General features: G+C 43.3%; 1 protein-coding gene and 1 long non-coding RNA gene across 3 annotated transcripts; one reads left to right on the plus strand and one right to left on the minus strand.

Moving 5' to 3' along the window:
* Positions 1 to 577: 577 nt before the first annotated feature.
* col1a1a (collagen, type I, alpha 1a) lies at positions 578 to 12,951 on the minus strand. 2 transcript variants are annotated; one of them, XM_077733785.1, is made up of 50 exons: positions 12,706 to 12,951; positions 11,328 to 11,519; positions 10,982 to 11,007; positions 10,688 to 10,723; positions 9,866 to 9,958; positions 9,311 to 9,379; positions 9,201 to 9,245; positions 9,046 to 9,099; positions 8,912 to 8,965; positions 8,787 to 8,840; positions 8,644 to 8,697; positions 8,511 to 8,564; positions 7,804 to 7,848; positions 7,664 to 7,717; positions 7,541 to 7,585; positions 7,405 to 7,458; positions 7,112 to 7,210; positions 6,981 to 7,025; positions 6,806 to 6,904; positions 6,665 to 6,718; positions 6,469 to 6,576; positions 6,270 to 6,323; positions 6,093 to 6,191; positions 5,972 to 6,025; positions 5,803 to 5,901; positions 5,660 to 5,713; positions 5,525 to 5,578; positions 5,337 to 5,444; positions 5,205 to 5,249; positions 5,019 to 5,117; positions 4,826 to 4,933; positions 4,589 to 4,750; positions 4,444 to 4,497; positions 4,259 to 4,366; positions 4,129 to 4,182; positions 4,005 to 4,058; positions 3,766 to 3,927; positions 3,563 to 3,670; positions 3,371 to 3,478; positions 3,235 to 3,288; positions 3,017 to 3,124; positions 2,854 to 2,907; positions 2,680 to 2,787; positions 2,540 to 2,593; positions 2,356 to 2,463; positions 1,999 to 2,278; positions 1,671 to 1,861; positions 1,339 to 1,581; positions 1,082 to 1,258; positions 578 to 935 (listed from the first exon to the last, which is right to left on the minus strand). In XM_077733785.1, exons 1-49 carry the CDS (start codon positions 12,788 to 12,790, stop codon positions 1,112 to 1,114), a joined length of 4,350 nt encoding a protein of 1,449 aa, XP_077589911.1. In that variant the 5' UTR covers positions 12,791 to 12,951; the 3' UTR covers positions 578 to 935; positions 1,082 to 1,111. The 2 variants fall into 2 exon arrangements, with proteins under 2 accessions (XP_077589911.1, XP_077589910.1); XM_077733784.1 differs by having other exon boundaries at positions 578 to 1,258.
* LOC144208117 (uncharacterized) lies at positions 11,331 to 15,385 on the plus strand. Its single transcript, XR_013328836.1, has 2 exons — positions 11,331 to 11,541; positions 14,238 to 15,385. It is a non-coding gene; the product is annotated as an uncharacterized LOC144208117 (long non-coding RNA).
* The last annotated feature ends 2,199 nt before the right edge of the window (positions 15,386 to 17,584 follow it).

A 17,584-nucleotide genomic window follows, 5' to 3' on the forward strand; every position in this document is an offset into this window, starting at 1 on the left:
AAATAATTAGAAACATCTCAATTTAATATACATTTACAAAATAGGTACAAATCTTTGTGGTGTTTCTACTTAAAATGGATTCTTTCTCAAATGTGGCTTGTTTTTGTGGGCTAGGAAATTAAAAAACAAACATAGGACAACAGAGGTTTTGTTCAGAGTCGACTGAGTGGAGATTTTTTAAGAGAATTCGCTTGTTTGAGACGAGCAGAGGGTTTATTTTTTGCTACATTTAGTTTAGCACCAAAAAGGGACCCAACACTAAGCTTGATACTTTAAAAAAAACACCATTAGAGACAAAGTAGATATTTGAGGACCTTAAAGAAGACTGTAGCACCTGTTTTTGACCAAAAAGAGCGTCATGATGACTGCTGGCTTTGAGGTAGCTATGATGTTTTTTTGTTTTTTAAAGAAAAACAAGCTTTAAACCCATGTTTATCTGCTGGTGGTTTTAATGTGACTTTGGAAGACAAGAGAAACAAACAGGAGATGGATCAGCCTCCAAAACAGCAAAACAGATGCCATTTTTTTGGGTTAGGCGGAAACCGGTTGACGTTAACAACAAAGACAAACATGGCTGTCAGTTTCACCGTTTATTCATCAACACCTGAAATGTGGTACAAAGCAATCGGGTTCTGTCATGATGGGACTGTCCTTTCGTTCTTTTCACCGCAGGGCGGCTGGATGGAAAAATACAAAAGTCACCTGTGTGTTTTTCTTGTAAACTCCAAAAGAAAGTCCTGAATTGGCTTGGCCTGAAGAGGGATTTCTTCTTTTTTTTATACTTTACAGAATCATATATTATTTTCTTGTTGCTCTATGGGGTCCTTGGTGTTGCTGATGATAAAAACATGGCAAAAAACAAAGAGTCAGGGAAAAAAAACAAAAAAATAGTGGTCCCAAACGCAACAATGCGAGTGTTGCCGCATCACCGCCATCTTTGTTGAAGTGCAGGTTTTGTTTTTTTAGGCATCGGGAATGAAGGGTAGCCAGATCAGAGAAAAAAAATGCTTTAGTGGGTTTTTGTTTTTTGTTTTAAAGAGGGAATGGTTGCTAGAAAAAAAAATAACACACACTCACGCACCACAAGATATTCAAGTCCAGATTTCTCTTTTTACAAGAAACAGACAGGTCCAACTTCAAGGCCAAACTCTTGGTCTGGGGCACCGACATCCATAGGAGCGATGTCAATGATGGGAAGACGAGATGTTTTCGATGTCTTGTACTCAATGACGGTCTTGCCTCGTGTACCGGTGTGTGACTGTCAAAGAGAGAAGAAGAAGAAGTGTGAGGATGGACATTTTCGGAAAAGGGAAAAACTTCAAGAGAACTAGTTCTCACCGTGCAGCTATCCTCAAGGACGCTGTAGGTGAAGCGGCTGTTGCCCTCGGCTCTGATCTCGATCTCGTTGGAGCCCTGGAGGATGACGGCCTTCTTCAGGTTGCCGGTGGCGGCATCCATGTAGGAGATGCTGTTCTTGCAGTTGTATGTAATGTTCTGGGAAGCCTCGGTGGACATGAGACGGAGGAAGGTCATCTGGATGTTGACATCTTCAGGGAGGGAACCCTCGCTTCCGTACTCGAACTTTGGTTGGGAGGGGGAAAAGCAAGAGGGAAAGTTTAGTGGTTGTTGTGGACAGTGAGGGACAGTTAAAGGTCGGTGGGGGTCCTCACCTGGAAGCCCTCGTTCATTGCCTCGCCGAACCAGACGTGCTTCTTCTCCTTGATGTTCTTGCTGATGTACCAGGTCTTCATGGGCACCTCACGCTGAGTTGGTGCCACACAGGTCTCTCCGGTCTCCATGTTGCAGAAAACCTTGATGGCATCCTGAGTGCAACCCTGGTCTGGGTCAATGAAGTACTCTCCTGTACATGGACGGGCATAGTAATATATATTAGTGTGTATTGGAGCCAGGAAAGTTCGTAGTTGACGTTTTGAGGTTCTGGATTGGTGTAGCAGTTCCTTTTCAAATTGTACAATACGAAACAAAACAGGGACTTACCGCTCTTCCAGTCTGGGTGGCACATCTTGAGGTCCCGGCAGGTTCTGGCGGGGTTCTTGCGAGTACCGTCAGGGCTGCGGATCTGCTCGATCTGCTGGCTCAGGGTCTTCAGAGTGCTGTCCACCTCCAAGTCGCGATCACGAAGAACATTGGCGTCATCAGCACGGTACATGCGGAAGGGATCGGGTCCCTTCTCTTGGGGCTGGGCAATGAAGCCGAGGTCAAATCCACCACCGGAGGCACCTGGTGCACCGGGAGGTCCGGGAGGTCCGGGAGGACCCTAAACAGCCAGAGACAGGATTTGCATTAGAAGACCTTCACTAGGAGAATGAAGATGACAAATGACATGAGTCTTACGGAAGGTCCCATCTCTCCAGAGCGTCCACGAGGTCCGGGGGGTCCACTGGGACCGGGCAGGCCAGTCATACCATCCTTACCGGAAGAACCAGCAGCTCCAGAAGCTCCCTGTGGAATACCAAAGCTTAATTTCCCAGGAAACCAAAAATAGAGCGCATATTGTTTCTTTGGCGCCTGAACTTACTCTGGGTCCAGCGGGTCCAGCAACACCAGCGGGTCCGGGCTCTCCGACGTGACCCTAGAGTAGTACGAAAACAGAAACAAGTCCTTAAGACTGGAATCCTTCCCAAAAATCAGCGTAGCCACGATTGTTGAGTTACTTACGGCGGGTCCGGGAGATCCCTGCATACCAGTGAAACCTCTGTGTCCCTTCATGCCTCTCTCGCCAGCCTCGCCACTCTCTCCCTTGTCTCCACGAAGTCCAGCGGCTCCCTACAAAGCACGAAACTTTATTCTCCTAATCACCCTTCCATGCCTTATGCAAGTCATGTTACTTACAGCGGGGCCACGAGGTCCAGAAGGACCGGCAGGACCAGCAGGGCCAGCAGCACCCTGAAAAGTATCGTATAAATTGTCATGTAGACACACTTTGTAACAATTGTTCTTTCCAAACCCTGGTAGTTTTCTAAAGTGGACATAGAAGAAGACACTTTTCACTCACAGACTCTCCACGTTCGCCAGATTTTCCGGCAGGTCCAACGGGTCCGGGGGCACCGGGAGCTCCGGGGGCACCGGGAGCTCCAGCAGGGCCAGCCTCTCCACGGTCTCCCTAAATAGTTTCAGAAGAACAGATTTGTTATCCTCCCAGTTGACAACAAATGGCTGTAATTGTTCACTAGTGTCGTTAGAAAGCAGTTTTCAAATGAAATGAAAGTTCACCTTGGGTCCAGCAGATCCATCGCGACCGGCAGATCCCTCGTTACCAGGGGAACCCTAAAACAGGAGTTAAATTAATTCCATAATCAAGTCAAAAGGACCAAACACCCACGATTGAGCGCCAAGCAAAGACCAGTACCTCGCGTCCGGTCTCTCCAGAGGGTCCGGCCAATCCAGGTGGTCCCATGGGTCCGGGAGGTCCACGCTCACCAGAGGGACCAGCAGCTCCCTGCTTTCCAACCTCTCCCTGAAGGCAACGTGGCAATTGAGCATTGGTTTCTCAGTAGCCATAAGATGCTAACTTTGGGAACAAGAAATAATAAGATCTTACAGAAGGTCCAGGCAGACCGGGGAAACCTCTCTCGCCTCTCATTCCAGAGAGACCGACAATACCACGTCCTCCACTGATACCCTGGGGTCCGGGAGTACCGGGAGCACCCTGCAACAGAGAATAGAGATGGGAAACGTTAGGCTGTGCATGATCTTATCATTTTCTGGACGTCAAGATGGATAGTCAATGAAAAAGCAACTCACAGGAGCGCCATCGGCACCAGGGCTACCCTTCTCGCCGGAAGGTCCGGGGACTCCAGCGGCTCCGATCTCACCAGTGCGACCGGTAGGTCCAGTATCACCACGGTTTCCTTTAGGTCCTTCCTTTCCACCGGGTCCAGCGGGTCCGGGAGGTCCAGCATTGCCCTTTTCCCAAGAAAAATAGCAGGCCATTAATGGTACGTTCCCAAAGATTCGCCTTGACGGCGCCGCCATAAACTTACAGCGGGGCCGGGAGGTCCAACTCTACCAGCGGCACCGGGGAAGCCAGTAGCACCCTTGTTGAGGAAACAGAAAACCAGCATGAGTACACGTTTAGTTGACTTGGAAGTAACAGTTTTAACTCACAGGAGGTCCAGCGTTTCCGCGGGCTCCCTTGGCGCCAGTGTTTCCAGAAGGACCCTGAAAGAACATGGTGGACAATTGCTCAGCCTGGATAGCTAATGCAATGACAATGTAGGATTTGTTTTGATCTGACCTGGGGTCCGGGGGCACCAGTAGGTCCAGCAGCACCAGGAGGACCAGCGTCACCCTTAGCACCATTGTTACCAGTCTCTCCCTTAGCACCAACAAGACCATCGGCACCCTGAATATGGGGAAGAGACAAAGATTAGGGTCTGGATACAAGTGGGAAGACGTACATGATAGGGTGAATGAACCTACAGGAGGTCCGGCGAATCCAGCAGGTCCGGGGGGTCCGGCCTCTCCACGCTCACCCTGTAGAAGAAGAGGAGAATGTTAAAGTCCGCCATGAAGAAAAGACAAAATTGGATTGATTGCAGAGAAAGATGGAGGCAGATAAACTCACAGGGGCTCCACGAGCGCCAGCGGGTCCAACGGCTCCAGCGGGGCCGGTCTCTCCCTTATCTCCGGTAGCTCCACCAGGTCCGGGGAGTCCGATAGCTCCGCTCATACCACGGGGACCGTCTTTGCCAGGTGCACCATCGGCTCCCTTGAGTCCTTGTTCTCCCTGAAGAAGGCAGAAATGATGGGACAATTAAATTTTGATACGGCTAGAGTTTCCCGTAGTTCCAAAGCCACTTACTCTATCTCCTCTAAGTCCTGGGAGACCGGCGGCACCACGCTCGCCAGGCATTCCCTGCAGTCCGGGTGGGCCGGCAGCTCCGGGAGCACCAGGTGCTCCGGCATCTCCCTGTGATTGGTCAAGAGACAAAAGATTAGATGGATGGAGAAGGAGAAACAAGAATAAAATAACTTTTAACATGCGCCAACCTTACCTTAGCGCCCTCGTGTCCAGCAGATCCGGGAGATCCACGAGCACCAGCAGGTCCGATGGGACCGGGGTTACCGCGCTCACCGGGGAAACCTCTGTCGCCCTAAAGGTGAACAATGTGGCAAATTTAGGGTGAGATCACTTCAGACCTAATGTCATAGTTTGGTGCAGATAGTTGAGAATAACTTACTCTAGAACCAGCAGGTCCTGGGGCTCCAACCTCTCCGGGAACACCCTAAATTAAGAGGAAAAGGCTTCATTTTAGGTTGTCCATTTAAATAGAGTGTGGGAATAAAAGACTTCAATGAAATGAATTCTGCACCTGTTCTCCAGACTTGCCAGTCTCGCCAATAGCACCCTGGGGTCCTGGAAGTCCTTGGAATCCTGGAGGTCCAGCAGGTCCTGCCTCACCTCTCTCGCCAGCAGGTCCCTGACAAGATCAACATGTTACGATTTGATTTCTTTTTTAAAAATGGCTGTTAAATCTTACAGAAGCAAGTGTCTACTTACGTTAGCTCCGGCAGGTCCTTGAGCGCCAAGCTCTCCGTCCTTTCCTGGGGCGCCCTAAAGAAACCAAGGTACTGCTTTTAAGTGCCTGATTAGCATCTTTTGTACTGATCTTCCTGAGGATTATGGCGAACTTACAACTGGGCCAGTAGGTCCCATCACTCCCCTCTCACCGGGCTTTCCAGCATCACCCTAAAAAAACAAGTAGAGGGGTTCGATTATACGAAACAATCTTGAAAAACAGTTCAGATAGTCCCTTGGTTCTGGAAATGGCTACTTACAGCGGCTCCCTTAGCTCCGGGGAATCCCATGACTCCGGGCTGACCTCTAGCTCCAACGGAGCCAGGGGGTCCGGGGCGGCCATCTTGTCCGGGGGCACCCTGATTGAGTGATTAGTTAACCCACTGCAAATTCATTTGAAAGACGGTGGGCATTGGAAACGGAACTTACAGTAGCTCCCATCTTTCCATCGGGTCCGGGGCTGCCGGGGCTACCGGTCATACCCTGGAAATGGAAGTTAAATGTTCAGAGGAGGAAAGTCCAACAAATCATTGACAAATCAAAGTCTTACCTTAGCTCCGGGAAGACCAGGCTCACCAGTGCGGCCGGGCTCGCCAGTGGACCCTTTAGGTCCAGCGACACCAGGGGCACCACGCTCACCGGTTGCTCCCTAAGATTGTCAGGGTAAAAACTCTTAACTCCAAGTCATTCAATGGTAGGATAGTGCTGACGTTTATGTTGTACTCACCTTGGGTCCAGAAGCACCATCAGATCCAGGGAAACCACGACCACCAGTAGCACCCTATAGCGGAAATCAAAAAGAACTCCCTTTACTCTATTATTATTCTTATTTTGGGTTCGAAATATGAACTTTTGGGTTTTTTTTTAAGGAGGCAACCCAAAAACTGGCTTATCAAAGGCTACGCTAATTGTTTCGTGTTGCTTACACGCTCGCCAGGAACTCCACGGCCTCCAACGGGACCGGGCTCTCCTCTGGCTCCTCTCTTGCCTTCCTCACCGCTAGGTCCGGCAGGTCCCTGAGATCCTGCGGCACCCTGTACGATTCAAAAAATACAGCCGTGTGAGCTAGCTTCGCAATATAGCGCAAACTCCGATGAATTGACGTTGATGTGGACTACTTACAGCCTCTCCCTTGGCACCAGGCTCTCCCTTGGCTCCAGCAGCACCAGCCTCACCCTGAGGAAGTCCATGAAAACACAACCATTAGCAAACTAATCCAAATACTAAAATGAATCATCGTTGGGATGCAAAAACTTTACTCACAGTGTTACCCTTGGGGCCAGGGGCACCACCAGCACCTTGAGCTCCTGGGGGTCCACGGGGTCCGGGGAATCCAGGTGCACCGGCAACTCCGGCGGCACCCTGCAGGAGGCAGTGTGTACTCAAGTTCTGGATCTAGTTTGAAGCTGCTGTGTCATCATGTGGTTGGTTTACTTACGGGAAGTCCCTTAGCTCCAGCAACTCCATCAGCTCCAGGGTTACCCTGAATTGATCAATATTGCTTAGCGATTCATTCGTACCCCAAAAACTTCATTCAGGATTAAGTTTTTACTATTTTTTTTTACTCACAGAAGGTCCGGCAGGTCCAGCAGGTCCGGGGTTACCGGGCTCACCGCGGGCTCCAACGGGGCCCTCACCTCCACGAGCTCCCTGACCTCCGACCTCACCCTTAAAAATTGTAAAATAATTCACCGTTAGACTAAAAAATTATCCCACTTTCAACTGACCAATGGCGAAAGCCATTGTAATTGTAAAAACTCAAATGATAGCACTTATTTTTCCCCTCAAAAGTTAACAGATTGAAGTTAATCAAACTAATCCCAACTTCTCCCAAGTCCAATGGAAAAAAAGGGTGTTCATACCTTGGCTCCAGGGCCACCGGGGAATCCAGGAGGTCCAGCGGGACCAGTGGGACCCTGAGTACATGTTAAAAAAACAGAAAAATTAAAAATAATACCACTACAACATAGAACCTAGTCTTTAAAAATCCACACTTACGGGAGGACCGGCAGCACCAGCGGCACCATCGTTACCACGAGCACCCTACAACGCAACCATAAGTCAGTTCAGCTGTAGTCTTGAAAAAAAAACAAGTGGAAAAACAAAGTTGAAGGGACTTACAGCAGCTCCAGCAGCTCCAGCACGACCTCTCTCGCCGGGCAGACCGCGAGGTCCCTAAATAGGATAAAAATCCGGATTAAATCCATACCATTTTTAGGAAAAGGCTCAACGAATCCGGGTGACATTTTTTTTTTACTCACCATAGCACCGGGAGTTCCGTTCTCACCAGCAGCACCAGTCTCTCCCTACAGACAAATACATGCCCGATAAAACAATAAGTATTTGATACTGCACTTCATCTGGATAATGTTTTTTTTTTTAAATCTAGCTAAAATGGATGTAAATGTTCAAAAATTACAGTTAACTGAATGGCTAAAAATCAACCATTATTGGATTGGATAACTTTATTTATCCTGTATTCAGGAAAAAATCATTGACTACTACTATAGTACTATTACTCCTTTAAACATGAAATATTTACTAAGGCTTAAATTCACTTATTAAATTCATCGCAGTAGCAATTTAGCTACTTTATTCAATAAACCTTCACGTAAAAAAGTACTTTTTGAGGCTTTATTGTCATTACACAATGAGATTCAATTGAATAATTAGGTATTGTAGTAAAATATATATTTAAAGAGAGAAAATAAATAAACTAGATAGCAACTAACAGTATTTAGGACGTAGATAGTGCACTGTTAAGGTTGTTGGTCAGGAGAATTCAGGAAAGTTACAGTTCTTGGGAAGTACACTAGAAAATAGCATCTTAGCTAGCACGTTGAGCTACGGCTAAGGTCATTGGGCCATTTCATTCAGTTTTGATATGATGGATTCAGGTATAGCTTCAATGTAAAGAGTATAGAAAAGTGAATTGGCTATTAATATGTTGTTGTTTTGTCTTTTTTACCTTAGGTCCAGCGGGGCCGCTGTCTCCCTTGGCACCATCAAGACCGCTGAATCCCTAAAAAAAAGATTTTTGGTGGGTTAGGCCATGGTAAACCAGATGGAAGGTCAGTTTAAACCGAAATTTGATGACTCACTCTGTGTCCCTTGATGCCGGGAAGTCCGGGGGTTCCGGGGAATCCACGAGCTCCCTATTGGACCAAACCAAACCAGAGTTGTCGTCAATAAGTACTAAACCCACCTTGGGAGTATTCGGTTGGGGGTTTTACGTGGGTTTTACCTGAGCTCCTGTGGGTCCACGTTCGCCAGAGCGACCGGGTTTGCCAGATTCTCCCTAGTTTTCAGGAAGAACATTTTTTTTAAGTAAGCTAGTTCCATATAGCGGACATTTTTAAGGCGACTTACGTCTTCTCCGTTCTTGCCAGCAGGGCCGGCGGGTCCACGGGGTCCCATGGGTCCCTGTAGAAAACAATTGCGTGTCAAAAATGGAAGGGTTGCCAGGTCATGTGCTGTGTTTTTACTGGTTTTGGAGTACTTACGCTAGCTCCAGCCTCTCCAGACTCGCCGGGGGGACCGGTGAATCCCTGGGGTCCCTGATTGGAGGATGCAAAAGGGTCTGTTAGTTTTCTGTCCTTTGTTTTTGGGTTAATGTAGTGGGTTTGACTGATCCAAGTACTTTAGATAGAGTACTTACGCTTGAACCGGGAGGTCCAGGGGATCCACGAGGTCCCATGGGGCCCTGTTTAAAGACAATTGAAGATTTTAGGAGATTGGAAAGGGAAATTGGGTTGAGGAAAGACCTACCATTGGTCCAACAATTGGCATAACGGGAGATTTGTCGTCATAGCCACCAGACATCTGAGGGGAGAAGTTCTGTGGGGGAAAAATGGAATGGAGACCAGTTAAAATTTTGTCATAATTAAGTCACTTTTTATGCTTTATAGCAGAGTTCGAGAACCATTTTGACGAAGAGAGTCATAAACAATTGATATTTTCAAACATTATTATTCCTTGAGAGCCATACTACAAATTTAAAAGTCAAAATACTTGAAAATGTGAGTATTTATTATTCATTTCACTACTTTGAAAGTCAAAAAAATTAGGGAATACATACAAAAGAGTCTAATGAAGAAAAATTATGATTTAAAAAAAGCCGGAGAGCCATATATACCTATCAAAAAAAGCCACACATGGCTCCTGAGCCTTAGGTTCCCCTATCCCTGCTTTATACTAATAATTGAATTTTTCACATAGAAAAAAAACTATAGATTTTTCCTATACTAGCAAAACGCACACTATTTTAATTATTAATGATCAAAACAACAACAACAAAAAAATCTATCAAATCTCTGTACTTACTCCACCGAGGCCGGGGGGTCCAGGGGGGCCGGGAGGTCCGGGCATACCAGGCTGGCCGGGGATACCATCGTTACCGGCGGGACCAACGGGGCCCTGCGGGGTGGAAGAAATAAAAAAAATTGAGTTTAAAAAGACTGAAAGATGTATTTTGTTATTGCATTTAATTGTATTATATTCATTAGAGTATTTTTTTAAATCCTTGTTTTTCCATTCTAATTGCAGTCAAGAGACTGGAACATCCAAGATGGAGTCCTGTGACCAACTGGGAACACTGGTCAGGTGACTTTGGCTAATGGGAACTATTTATTTAAAAGAAAATAGACAATGCTGTATTTATTTATAATCATCTCCAGAATTATAGTCTACTCTAAGACTATTTAAACTAAAAACAAAGTGGTAAAACTCCCATTTAGATGCATTTATTTCAATTGATTTAAAGTATGACTCCCTTTAATGAAACAAGAGAACTTTCCATAAATGTCAACCACAACTTGATTAATTAAGGAAATCAATACGGCTCTTCAAACACTTTCAAGTGATTTAATAATAATAATAAATAAATATTTTTTCAAGCTCTAAAACAATGCACATAAATACTAATATTAATATTATTAAGGTCCTTCAGACAGGCTTCTGATGGACCTCCATTTTGGAATTTACTCCAGAAAATACCTCCATTTTTTAAGAGTCAGGTTTTACATCATTTTTGATTTCAAGGCAAAGCAAGTTAGAGATTTTCAGCTTCAAAATTTACATGACTTCATTTAAATAAAATGCATCATCAAAAAACTGAAAAATCTGGTTGAGTGGGGGTACACTTACCCTTTCGCCTTTAGGTCCACGGTCTCCCTTGGGTCCCTTTTTAAAAGTAGGCAAAAAAAGTTTTATTAATTTGACACATCAAAATATAGATGACATAAAAATAGAAATATCTTAATCCCATTAAGCTGATATTTATCATAGCAATCATTCATCAATGAAGTCAAAAACACACTAAAGCCAAATTGTCTTTAATATTAATGTCATCTAAATTGATTTAAACCAATAAATAATGTTTATTTTCAATAAAAAATCCATATCTGTTAATAGAATATCAATTAAAAATAAAGTATTTACCTCGACCTGAGATTGACCGTTGTAACCTATGGACAAAAGATAGATATATAATTAATTAGTCGCATTATAACATCAAAAACACAAAACCACAATTGACATTTTTTGTTTTTATAGATGAATAGTGTATTTCTTAAGTAATTTTATGATATATATTCACTGTGTAGTCGTAATTCTAATCCAAATAGTGGAAATGTGACCATTAAAAACAGCATATTTGTTATTATGGCTAATCGTGTCTTAGTTTATAGTACAAATACACAGTTTTTAATTTGAAGATGCTGTAAATGAATTTTAAGATGCATTTTTTTATACTTTTAGAACAGAACTGAAGGAAGAGATGTAGTACCGTCATCCGGGCAGATGGGGCAGCACTCGTCATGGGGAATGACGGGGTTGGGGCAGTCGGTTGTGTCCTCGCAGATGACTTCATCGCACATCACTGTGCCGCTGTCGCAAACACAGATCTGGCATGGTTCCGGTTTCCAAACGTCACGGTCCTGAAACACCTGGCCGTCCAGGGTGCAGCTATCGCCCGTGCCTGCGGGGGGCGACAGAGTCAGGTGAGGCCAAATGGCTACATTACATTGTTTCGATATGCAAAAATAAATAAACACGAAGTAAATCAAGTTGTACTAAAAAAACAAAAGCACCAATTACTTTTTAATTAATATTACGAGTTATTTAACGATAATTATTATATTTTTGTTTATTATTGGGTAAAAAAGGACAGTATGTGCAAGATAAAAGTGGGATTTAATGTAATAATAATGCAGGTATACTCCAAATTTAATTGCGTTAGATTTCTGTAGTGTTTTCGATTTTTTTTTTTTATAGAAAAAGGGGGAGGGATTAAATCTCCCAGCAAAATACCAAGGAACTGAGCTCAGAAATACTCGCAAACTTGGCAACACATACTGGAAACACTTGACATATGTTTGCAATTAAAGCGCCACGACAAAAGGGAAAGGCTGCAAAGGGGGAGGGGCTTAGAAACCAGGCATCCAGATGTGTGCGCCAAATACAAGAATTTAGCCACTAGCTGGCGCTGTGAATCCAAAAAAATCTTCTTTGGCAAGTTTATGACCTTATCTTGAGACAATCCACATCTGGAAAATTGACTTTGTACTGCTTTGTTCTCATTCTTAAAGGGAAATACTACAAAAAAAACATCCCCAAAACATTCCATTAAAATTTTTGGTGATTAAAAACAACTAAAACCCAAAAAATGTGATCAAAACCCTTATTATCTTCCTCCAGGTTTAACACCTAGACCTGAATCTCCCTTAAAAAAATCCACAAACCATCTTATTCACCAAAATCCAGTCCACTTTGAAGGCATCTACCAACCAAAACCATATCTAAAAAAACATCTATCTTTAAACCTCCTAAAATGACTTACATAGTCTCGATCGATTTGGACTTAAACCCTTGAAATTGCCAAAAAAAAAGGTTAAAGTCTACATCTGGGAGGAAAGACTAGCCCTGAAGCATGGCCTTCTTGGGGAAAACCTGCATCGACTTGCTTCTGCATACATAAAGTTGGGGGGGGAGGAGAAGGAGGAGACCACAAAAGGGGGCCTCCTCTGGATGCCCATGGCATTACACATCTCAAACTACATCTAACACCGTTCTTTTTTGATGGAATGGCTATGAAAATATCCATTTTTTTCCCCAAAATGCAGAAGAAGAAGCTCCATTAAAAGGAATAAATGATGAAAACTTACGGTCATCTTCGCCCTGCGCTCTAACCAGAAGCGCCGCTGCGCCGAGCAGCAACAGCGCCCGCCGCAAATCCACAAAGCTGAACATATCTAGATGCCTCTAGACATGTAGACTCTTTGAGGCAAGAGGAAAAAAGTTAGGGTGGGATATCTTCTTGTCCTTCTGCTACACTCCACTCATACACAAGGGGGGTATGGGGCAGGGTCCGCTTCTTCCACAGTCCTCCTGACCCCAGCAGAAAACTCCCTACTGCCTACACTAACTTTCCACAGGGGTTTTTATATGGGAGTTGAAACTGGGAGGCGCTGATGGGACTAAAAAAACGACTGGGACGCCTTTTTTTTTTAATGTTGCTCACGTTTAGGGAAGACGAGAATGGACCCCTCCCTCTAAAAAAAAAGGAGGAAGCCACTGATGAAAAGGAAAAAGGGGGGGAGGATAAAGAAGGGACGTCCTTCGATAATTCCATAGCTGAAGGGTTGGTGTTTTGGATGGAGAGGAAAAGATGGAGGTTGGACTAATGGGGGGGAAATTTGAGATTGGAGAGCATTGCTTGGTTTGAGGACGTTTTGATGGAGACGAGTGGTGGCGACAGGTTGACTTGGGATTTTTTTTTTTGGAGGTTCTTGGTCCATCTTGGAAAGGACGATGGGTGTTCACCTGATGTTTTTTAAGTAAAATACTTTTGAGGGATTCAAAAGTTGACGTGGCCTGCAAAGTAGTTGAGGTTGAGTGTATTAGACTTTGGTTTTTCTTCTGCTAAAGATCACCAAAAACGTATTTTGTCAATAGTAGTAACCAACATAGTATAGCCGACATAGTAGTCGTCAACATAATATAGCTGACATAGTATAGTAAGTATTTATCTTCTTTTGCATTGTGAAAAGTTCCACAAAACCCTTGTTATGGATCCTGATTCATTTGAATCTAAATATTCAAAAATCAACTCCATTTTACATTATATTTTTGTGTCTGAAACTGGAATTTTGTTACCTCTTGAATATATGGAAAGAGTTAAAGTAAACCCTAATTTTTGCCATCGAAATGAAGCTCTAAGTCTGTCACATTTTCTATATGGAGTGTTTAAACTTATTTGTTTTTAAGCATAAATTGAATGGCTGTTTTGAATGGGCACAGGGCCACTGTTGGGACGCAGGCCAGAGTTTGGACACCATTTCCTACACACTTGTATGTACACTTGATACTAATTAAACTGCAATTTTACAAAACGGCCATAAACACTTATCAAAAAACACATTTATCTCCTCCCAAATAGAAATAGTACTTCCACATCCCAACTTGAAAAAACAGCTCATTATTCATCTAAAATGTGACATCATCACTTCAAAAATAACACTAAAAACTCATTCAACTAAGTAAAATAGCCTGTTTTCTTTCAACTCCAAGTCCAAAACTGCCCTAAAAAAGTGTCATTCTGCAGAAAATGGTTTTTCAGGTGAGCTGTAATTAACCAGAAAACAACGCTTGCACTAAAACGGGAAAATGATTGGACGGCCATCTGATCTGTCGGCAGGGAGACACGTTGCACAATCTAAAGCGGGCCAACAACGTCTGGGTTGACTCCGCCTCCTCCTCTTCTTCCTCCTCCTCCTCCAATGCTCTCACACACTGGAGATACCTTCACATTATCCATGTGTCTGCCTGTTCCCTATTTTTTTTCTTCTTCTGGGAGGAGGAGGATGGAATGTGACGGCCCTTTCCAGAGGAAAGAAGGCCGGCAGAAGAAGAAGAAGAAGAAGAACAAAGTGCCACCTCATCGTTCCCCGATTCGACCTTGCGTTGTGGGAGCTTTACAAAGTGACTGAGGACAAAATATGGACATTTTTTTTAGTACTTTTAAGTCCATGTTGGTTGAAAGGCAAAATGAAAAATTGCCTCAGTTGCAGGAGAAGAAATAGAGTGGGTTTCTAATTGGATCAGGTCAAAACATGCTCGGACTCAATCACCAAAGGCTTCTTAACACTTTTTTCCAAAGGTATAAACTATAATATAAATTAACAGTGGCGGTCCGTGAATCTCCTAGTGACGCCTTCAGCTGTTGGATTTAATCCAACCCCCAAAAACGATTTTATGGCTTATTTTTGTTTCTATATATCTGTAGTCAAGACCTACCAATAATGACAATAATGATGTGGAGTAGAGGTAAACTCACCTGACTCTCATGTGGGGGACTTGGGTTCAAATCCTGGTTGGGACATATCATTTTCACTTAGTTGTTTCTGTAGACTTGTAGTCAAGACATTCAAATTGTGACAAAGGCAAGTGTAGTCACTTGGTGGTGCAGAGGTTTGTTCACTGGACTTGTGTCTGGGAGACCTGGGTTCAAATCCTGGTTGGGACATATCATTTTTCCCTTAGTTGTTTCTGTGGACTTGTAGTTAAGAAACTCAAATGATTACTGAGGAAAGTGTAGTCACTTGGTTGGCGCAGAGGTTAGATCACTGGACTTCCGTCTGGGAGACCTGGGTTCGAATCCCGGTTGGGACATATCATTTTCACTTAGTTATTTCTGTGTACTTCTTGGAAAGACACTCAAATGATTACTAAGGAAAGTGTAGTCACTTGGTTGGCACAGAGGTTAGTGCACAGGACTCCCGTGTGGGAGACCTGGGTTCGAATCCCGCTGTCGTTTGGCTGAAAATAATTGGAAAGGAGAATTGGTCATTGGAAAAAGAAGAAGAAGAAGAAAAAAAAAAAAGAAAAACTTTTTAATTTATATTAAACACTTAGTCATACTTTTCAGCAAAAGGTTATATTCCGAACTGCCTTCGGCAGTTCGGAAGACACTTGATGGACCTGTCTGTGCGAAAGGCGTTCTCGGGTCGGCCTTCGGCCGACCCTCGACCGCTTGCTTGGTCAGTGAACCGCCGACACCGGGAAGCGAACTCACGTTCTCTCGGTGCAAAGGCGAGTGTGCAACCCACTACACCAACTCGTGCCCCACTTATACAAGGGTGTTGAAACGTTTTATCCAAGGAAACGGGGTGAAACACTTAGTCATTTTTTGGACAAAATGCTTCATCCACCACTCAATACTTATACACTTAAACACTTAGAATTAGAACTTATTCTTTTAACTGAATAATATTTGGAAAATCTTTGCCCGCACTGGGATTTGAACCCAGGACCACAGGGGTGGTAGACTGATGACTTATCCACTGGGCCACCACCCGGTGAGAGAAAGTGGTAGTACTTATACTTTTACCTCTTTCATTAACCTGAAACACTTAGTCATTTTTTTGACTAAATGTTCCATCCACCACTGAATACTTATTCAGTTAGACACTTAGACATTAATAATTATTCATCTACCTGAACAATTGTGGGAAAATCTTTGCATGGACTGGGATTTGAACCCAGGTCCACAGATATGGGAAACTGATGACTTAACCACTGGGCCACCACCCGGTGAGAGAAAGCAGTAGTACTTATACTTTTGTCTGTTTCATTTACCTGGCTAATAGTGGGAAAACTTTTGCAAGCACTTGGATTTGAACCCAAGACCAAAGAGGTGGAAGGCTGATGACTTATCCACTGGGCCACCACTCTGCGTGATTGCACAGTAGTATTTGTTGTTTTGTCTCTACACACTTCACATATATATATATATATATATATATGGATATAATTAAGGGAAAATGTTTCCCAACTGGGATTCAAACCCCAACTACCCACATGACGGTCATGTGAGTTAACCACTATGCCACGAATTGGACACACTTTCCTTAGTGATTATTGGAAAGTAATATTGGGTGAGCAGTCAAAACATAAGGCATCAACTGGGATTTGAACCCATTCTGCATTTTACCCCATTATACATAATGGCAAAATGCCAAATTATGAATCCGAAATGATTACTTATTTGGGTTTTTTTGCCAAGAAAACACACCTTATGGGGAAGTACTACCAATTTTGTCATATGCAGTTTTTGGGTATGATGACAATTTGGATTTTGATGTTGATGATGACGGCAAAGCCTGTGTCCGATTATTATTATTATGATGATGTGGTAATAATAGTTTCAATCCATATGGTCAACTGTATTTTCAATGTATACCTGGAAAGTCCTGGAAAGTTTTGGAATTCCAACACAACGGGAGAACACATTGAAATGACATTATGTATTCCCCAAAGACCATCCAGGTGAAAATATTTAGACAAACGACAACGATAAAACACAGTGAAATACTACATTTGTCTCTGCAATTGTCCAAAAAAACTTTTCATCTTTGCTTAAGCTGTTTTTGTTAAAAAAACAAAATAAATAAAAAGGTTGCATTAAGAAGAAGTGACGAGCGATTGTTGGAATTTGACAAGCTCAAACATTAACTTGTGGTCAGTCAGTGAGAAGAACAACTGTTAACAAGCTGCCAAGTTGACCCCCACCACTCCTCAAATGACCTTTGACACAAAGACGTCAACACAGAAGTAGTCTTTAGCTGTGGTCCTACAAAAATTTAACGGCCATGTTGTAACCATGTCTTCATCATTTTTAGGTGGCTGTAAAAAACATGGTGTTCAAAAAAATAATAATAAAAAATAAAATAAAAGCATTTTCTAATATGAACTGTTGGAGTATTTTGACTATATTTTTTTTGGATGATAAACCGGGTTATAAATCGCTTTGGAGGATAAATGAACATGTAGAAAATACTTTTGGACCACATTTGGCCCACAGGCCGTAGTTTGCCCATCTTTGGGCTATGTTGTCATATTTAGAATGATTTAAATATGAAAAAAATGTGAAGTACATTTTTTTGTTTTCAGATAATTGCTGAAAAAACAGTCAATTTTCTGGATGGTAGTTATAATTGATTGATACAGTATTCTGTAAAAAAACAAAACTTTTTAAATGCTTTC

The sequence above is a fragment of the Stigmatopora nigra genome, chromosome 15, assembly GCF_051989575.1.
Source record: "Stigmatopora nigra isolate UIUO_SnigA chromosome 15, RoL_Snig_1.1, whole genome shotgun sequence".
Classification (NCBI taxonomy): domain Eukaryota; kingdom Metazoa; phylum Chordata; class Actinopteri; order Syngnathiformes; family Syngnathidae; genus Stigmatopora; species Stigmatopora nigra.

What these genes read in the sequence shown, in the direction of transcription:
- col1a1a (XM_077733785.1), bottom strand. Translation starts at nt 12,790, where the DNA reads ATGTTCAGCTTTGTGGATTTGCGGCGGGCGCTGTTGCTGCTCGGCGCA. An exon ending in CTGGCAAGTCTGGAGAACAG is followed by an intron (nt 5,250 to 5,336) that starts GTGCAGAATTCA and finishes CTCTTAATTTAG; the next exon opens with GGTGTTCCCGGAGAGGTTGG. An exon ending in CAGGACTTAGAGGAGATAGA is followed by an intron (nt 4,751 to 4,825) that starts GTAAGTGGCTTT and finishes TGCCTTCTTCAG; the next exon opens with GGAGAACAAGGACTCAAGGG.